The 5891-nt window shown below is 35.0% G+C and overlaps 1 protein-coding gene across 1 annotated transcript; it reads left to right on the forward strand.

Annotated features, from left to right (window-relative positions):
- Nucleotides 1-1027: 1027 nt before the first annotated feature.
- Nucleotides 1028-5015, forward strand: LOC120633939. The gene is made up of 2 exons (XM_039904371.1): nt 1028-1370; nt 4316-5015. Exons 1-2 carry the CDS (start codon nt 1187-1189, stop codon nt 4942-4944), a joined length of 813 nt encoding a protein of 270 aa, XP_039760305.1. The 5' UTR covers nt 1028-1186; the 3' UTR covers nt 4945-5015.
- Nucleotides 5016-5891: the final 876 nt, after the last annotated feature.

A 5891-nucleotide genomic window follows, 5' to 3' on the forward strand; every position in this document is an offset into this window, starting at 1 on the left:
CATTATTGGTAAGCAGAACGTGGGGACATCTCCCCCGTTAAATACCTACTAGGGCCAGCCCAACGAGCCACGCAACGAGCGTTCTCTGAAACGGGCGGCTCCTTTGGATGACCATAAAGTCGTCATCTGTGTTTGTCCTGAAAATATAACATCCAAAAGTACATTCGAAACATGTTAATATTAAAATTTATATTTAATAATAACCAATAAAGAAAGTGTTGAGTAAAACAATAAGGAAAAAAAAGAGTGTGGTACCTAATTTAAAAAAATGAATATATTATTCTTACATAGGTACCTTTAATTATAAATATCATTGCCGCACTTGTTGTTTATAAAGTGTTCCTCACTACTTTAATAAAATATTTATTATTATTATTATTAATATATATTTGTATGAAGATATAGTAAAATTATATATATATATTAGTTAAATTTTAAAAATGCCTATTTTATCCCGGAAAATAAAGGGTTCCTGCAGAATTTTTAAATCAAAAATGAACGCGGATGAAGTCGGCAGCTAGTTATTAATAATTATTTTTTCTTGAGTACTTTTGGTTATTGGTCGACTCCATTTATTGTAATAGAAAACTTGGGGCTCTAATACTGAGGAGACATTACATATTATTCTTTTGAGGAATACTACGGACTGTTAAGGACTGGTTGATTCTGACTTGTGCTACTACTCTTGAATTCGTTTGAATTCGTAAAAACTATCACTTAGGGATTAAAGTTAAAATTGGTTATTATTACATCTTCACAAACCAAAAATAATTCAAAAATACATTCACAGTTAAATCAAGGGAAACGATGACACGAGTTTTACCCAAAAATAAGTTTCATTCAAAAAGTACAAACATATACCTACACTACACAGTATACATAATGCTCATGGAAAGCGTTCGGTGACGATGATGATTTATGATTTTTGTTCACCCAAAATGTGCATAGCGCGCCTAAAGAAGTTTTCATTTCAAAAAATATGGCCACCCTATTTTAGCGATTAGCGAGACGCCTGGCTACCTCCCTCAACGAAATTAACGTTGGAACTCTCTAGAACGGCCGCATTGCACGCTTGGCGTCCCCGACCCCGACCCCTCGCCTCGCTAGTCGCTTAGCGTGTAGCGAAGCGAGCAGACGCGTCCGTCGAACTCCGCTTTATGCCGACTAGCTGTACAATTTACCTATAATGTACCCCGTAACTCCATTGACGGTTGATTTAAAGCCGCGATTCTCACATAATACAGACGAAAAGTTGATTGCAGCTGTATTTAAAAGGGAGCCTCTTTGGAACCCAGCTAGTGAACTCCACAAAAACTCCGTTGTGCTAAAGAAACTGTGGAACAGTATCGCTATTGAATTGGGAAAGGATGGTGAGTAGGTATTTTATTATTTTGTTAAATGAATTGCGAAAAGTCGGATGTTTTCAGTACAATTTTAATTTAGATGACGTCTATAAATATGTATTAGAATTACTACGACTTACAATATAAAGTAGGTAGGTAGGTATCTACTTCGTTCGCATTTGTTTTGTTTTTGTAAAAGTCCCGCGAGGACCTTTTGTTTACCCTAACCAGTAGAATGTTTAAAGTCCGGCTCCCATCCAAAAGTGGGCACTGCGTTTTCTTTGATTTGATGCCGCTTATATATTAAATAGGGTATTTATTTAAAGCTTGCACCCGGGTAGATAAAAAATAGATGCTGAATACCTAGGTACCTACCTTAAGAAGAGTTTGAATTCTGTATTCAAAGTAGGTACTTATAAAGTACATTATAAGTATTGATCCTTATTATAAATGCGAAAGTGATATTGTTTGTTTATCCTTCCTTAATACCTTAACTGAGCAATCATTAAATTGATTTATGGCAAATACTTAGTTAAAAGGACGGAGAGTAAGATAGGCTACATTTTATCCCAAAAAAAAACGAACGGTTCCCACGGGATTTGTAAAAGACCGTATAAACGCAGACGAAAAAAGCGGGCGACAGTTACATACTTACCTAGTTAGAAACTAAACACTGGATTTAGTTACTGAAGCTTCGTTCCACAAGTAGGTTTGCGAATTTTGAAACGTGACAAAACACTTACGGCTTCACCGGCGCGGGGGACGTATTGCAATATTCCCATGCGCGAAGATATGCGCGCTGTGAACGGAAAAGCCTCTAGAAACCAAAACAAATGTATGGAAATAAACTAAGCATGCCACAGGTCGCTCGATAAGTAAGATATTGGCCAAGAAATTAATGTTCTGACTTAAGGACGCGACAAGGTCTAGAAAATCCACAAAGATAATGAGACGGGCGGATTTGTGTAAATATACGGATACGGATTTGTATAATACCTAAATGGCGAAAATATTTTGTAACAGTTGAAACTTTTATTAGGTAGCCAACGGAAGTATTGATATACCTAGATTTATATTAATTCTGTGCGTTATGGAACATCTTGAGGCTAGTGCATTCGATGTTTCATAAATAATATTTTAATATATAAATTAATATCTTTATATATTAGGTACATATACAATTTATATATTTGAAATATCAGTTCATGTTATTAAATTAATACGCAAAAAAATATGATTCCGATAACAAAATGGTAAAATTTACCCATATTAGGTGTGACTTTGTCGGTCTGTAAAACATTATGTAGAGGTTATTAATGATAACGACTTGAAGTTTAATATGATATGGTTAAAGATAGCGCACGTTCAACTTGATAGCGAATGAAAATTAAATTAAAAATATATTTTTGTTCTTAGAGCTATTACAAAACGGTCAAAAGCAAAGACTTAAATATTAAAATGGGGTATCATATAAGTAGTAGACGTTATAAGTACTATCAAAACAATTGTTTTTGTTAACCACGTACCTAGGTAGTTTTTTAATAAATTAACCCCTTTTGTTAAGTTGGAGAGGCTAATCGAAACACGAGTTAAGTAGCGATGCGCAGAACGATACGGAGTCGTCGAACTCAAGGATCGATTCAGGAGAATCCGTAGGTAGTTATGGGATTAGGCTATAACTATAAATAACTTATAACCTATGGAAACTTATTTACATATTATTTTACATTGACAATAGGTTTCATCCTACCTAATTCCCGTATTAAATAGCTATTGCCCGCGACTTCGTCTGCGTTTGATTTTGTTTTTTGATTTGACATTCAATTTAGTTGTAGTTCTAAAAAAAATTAAAGTATTCAGTATCGCTAAGCCTTAAATGAGGGGTTAGCTGATGTCCGCTGAGGAGTTCTGTCCTCTATCTCCAACCACATTTATCAGATCTCCACAAAGTTTGGGCAAAATTAAACACATATTATAATCTCTATGGTGTAAGAGCGTCAAACACTTTCATCCCCTCTCCCAAAGGAACCGAGCTTAATGTCGGGATAGAAAGTATCCTAAATTACTTCTAACACTTCCAAGAATATGTGTACAAAGTTTCATGAGGATCGGTAAAGTAGTTTTTGCGTGAAAGCGTAACAAACAAACTTACTTTCACATTTATAATATTAGTAGGGATAGGGATAGGATAGGGATAGGGGTCGGGATGTAATAGGGAATTATGGCACTATAACTATCTTTTTTAAAAAGCATAATAAGGTCTCATCATCCAATGCTGGCATAGATCTTTGTAGGGAATTTAGGCTAGAAATACATTTTTGCCACTGCTAGCATTGCAAATCTTATCTTATCTTATATCTTATCTTATCTTATCTTATATATATATATATTTCTTGTGTGCGTTTGTATGTCACTAAACTCCTCCTAAACGGCTGGACCGATTTGAATGTTTTTTTAGGTATGCGTTTGGGTGGCACCCTGGATGGTTTAGATTCACAAATCAGCCCGACAGATGGCGCTGGTGCCCGCTAGTGTAATATACATTTGCAAGGCTAGCATGGAATGTTGACATTATGGAATGTTGACACTTTATGTGGTAAAAAATCGTGATTTGTAGATAGGTAGTTGTAGTGCCATAATTACCTATTATACAACACCCACAACTATTATCGCGTCTCTTTCGATGGTTTTAAAATCCCCGGGTAACCATGTTATCTCGGGATATAAAAGGATCCTATGTCCGTATCCGGGAGATGCTTAGCTATGTCATACGGACTTAACAGCTGTATACCTATAGATCTTGACGTATTTTCGCAAACAGATTAAACTCATCTTAGAAAATAGAATACTATTTATTCCTTAAACTATTTATATATATGTTACTACTGGTAAAAACAAAAGGTAAAGAAAGCAAGTCGCAGAAAAAGTGGAGAAAACCAATAAAGTTAATGAAAATCTTAATTTTTTTTCAGTTACTTCAATAAAGACAAGATGGAAGAATCTGCGGGCTTACTTCATAAAAGTACATCGAAAAAGCGACAGTGGCGATCAACTGTCTACCATTACGTGGCAGTTCTACGACCAGCTTTCATTCCTGAAGTGCTGCTCTCCGGGATTGGAAGGTATCGGAGAAAGAGTACGCGTAGATAACGAAGACAGTAATTCAACTATTGACGAAACGATTGACGAGACAGTAAATGATAACAAAGATAATTCCGATTCTGATTCATGCGCAAGCAATATGCCTAAACGCAAGAAACCAAAAATGTCCGTCACCACAAATAGTGAACCTTTCGAACTAGATAAAATGAAATCTGATGTCCTAGAAAGCGACAGTTATCAGGAAAGAAATTATGACGATCAGCAGTTCTTCGAAAGTCTTTTACCTTACGTGAAAAATATTCCGTTGATGCGCAAGCTTAAATTGAGATGCAAGATCCAGGAGATGATATTAAAGGAGCTGGAGGCGGTTGAGAACGATATTGCTCAGCAACAGGCGCGTTTCACTGAAGTATGTGTCGAGCCAGTGCCTCAAAGTATACCTGAAATCCCGAAACCTGAACAAGGTTTAATAATGGTTAAGGAAGAACCTTTAGAGTAACTTGTAGCAGAATTAACAGAGGCTCTGTAGCAGAATTAACAGATGACCAAAAGTCATCCAAAAAATACGGAAATATGTAGTGTAATGGTATTTTGCTATACTAAAATGTTGTCGTAATTGTAAAAGAATGGCGGATCTGTATTCTGTAAAATTATTCCAAAGTTTTTTCATAATCGTTTCGATTATGATATATAAAAATAACTGGTATGTTATCTGTAATATTTTTAATGCGTTTTTTTTATTTCAATTGGCTAGAAATTTAAAATAAAAATGCAACAAAAAAGATTAACCGTCACTTTTGTACTAGCTCTTATGTTATCATTACGTTATTTATTTTTTAGATATAATTTATTTCAAAAATCCTGAAAAGGCAGGAGATTTGATCCCGCATTTCTCTGGCTAATGCTAAAAGTGAGATTTTTATTTTTATTATTCTTACTCTTAAGCGAGTGTAAGCGTCGCGCCATCTAGTAGAAAACATTGTGTTACAAATATCTGTAACTTCACTTTATACTAAAGATGAAAAGATCATTGCTTGATAAAAAACTTTTGAAATAAAAACTGACACAAGGGGGACGGGTCACGGGGACTGACACCGGTAAGATAGAAATAAACCATAAATTCATTTCAATTTAATTAAAAACGAACTAGAAAGGTTAGGTACATTTTTAATTTAGGCATACATACTAAGAACCATATTCTAAGGTCTATATGTTTCACTCGACTTGAATCAACCACATCTCTGCTTTAGTCCTGCATTGTTCCAATGTTGATACGCCAATAAACGTTGGATACATATCACAGAATCCCTTCGTTGGGTATGGCAAAATACATTATTGAACTCTATGTAAGAATTAAGAGTAGGTACATGTATTAATTTATAAAGTGCAGTCTGTTTAGATACTCAATTTTTCCATTGGAAAATACCACAAGTTTTGACGACCTTC

This window comes from Pararge aegeria, chromosome 22, assembly GCF_905163445.1.
Source record: "Pararge aegeria chromosome 22, ilParAegt1.1, whole genome shotgun sequence".
Classification (NCBI taxonomy): domain Eukaryota; kingdom Metazoa; phylum Arthropoda; class Insecta; order Lepidoptera; family Nymphalidae; genus Pararge; species Pararge aegeria.

What these genes read in the sequence shown, in the direction of transcription:
- LOC120633939 (XM_039904371.1), top strand. Translation starts at nt 1,187, where the DNA reads ATGTACCCCGTAACTCCATTGACGGTTGATTTAAAGCCGCGATTCTCA. An exon ending in TATTGAATTGGGAAAGGATG is followed by an intron (nt 1,371 to 4,315) that starts GTGAGTAGGTAT and finishes ATTTTTTTTCAG; the next exon opens with TTACTTCAATAAAGACAAGA.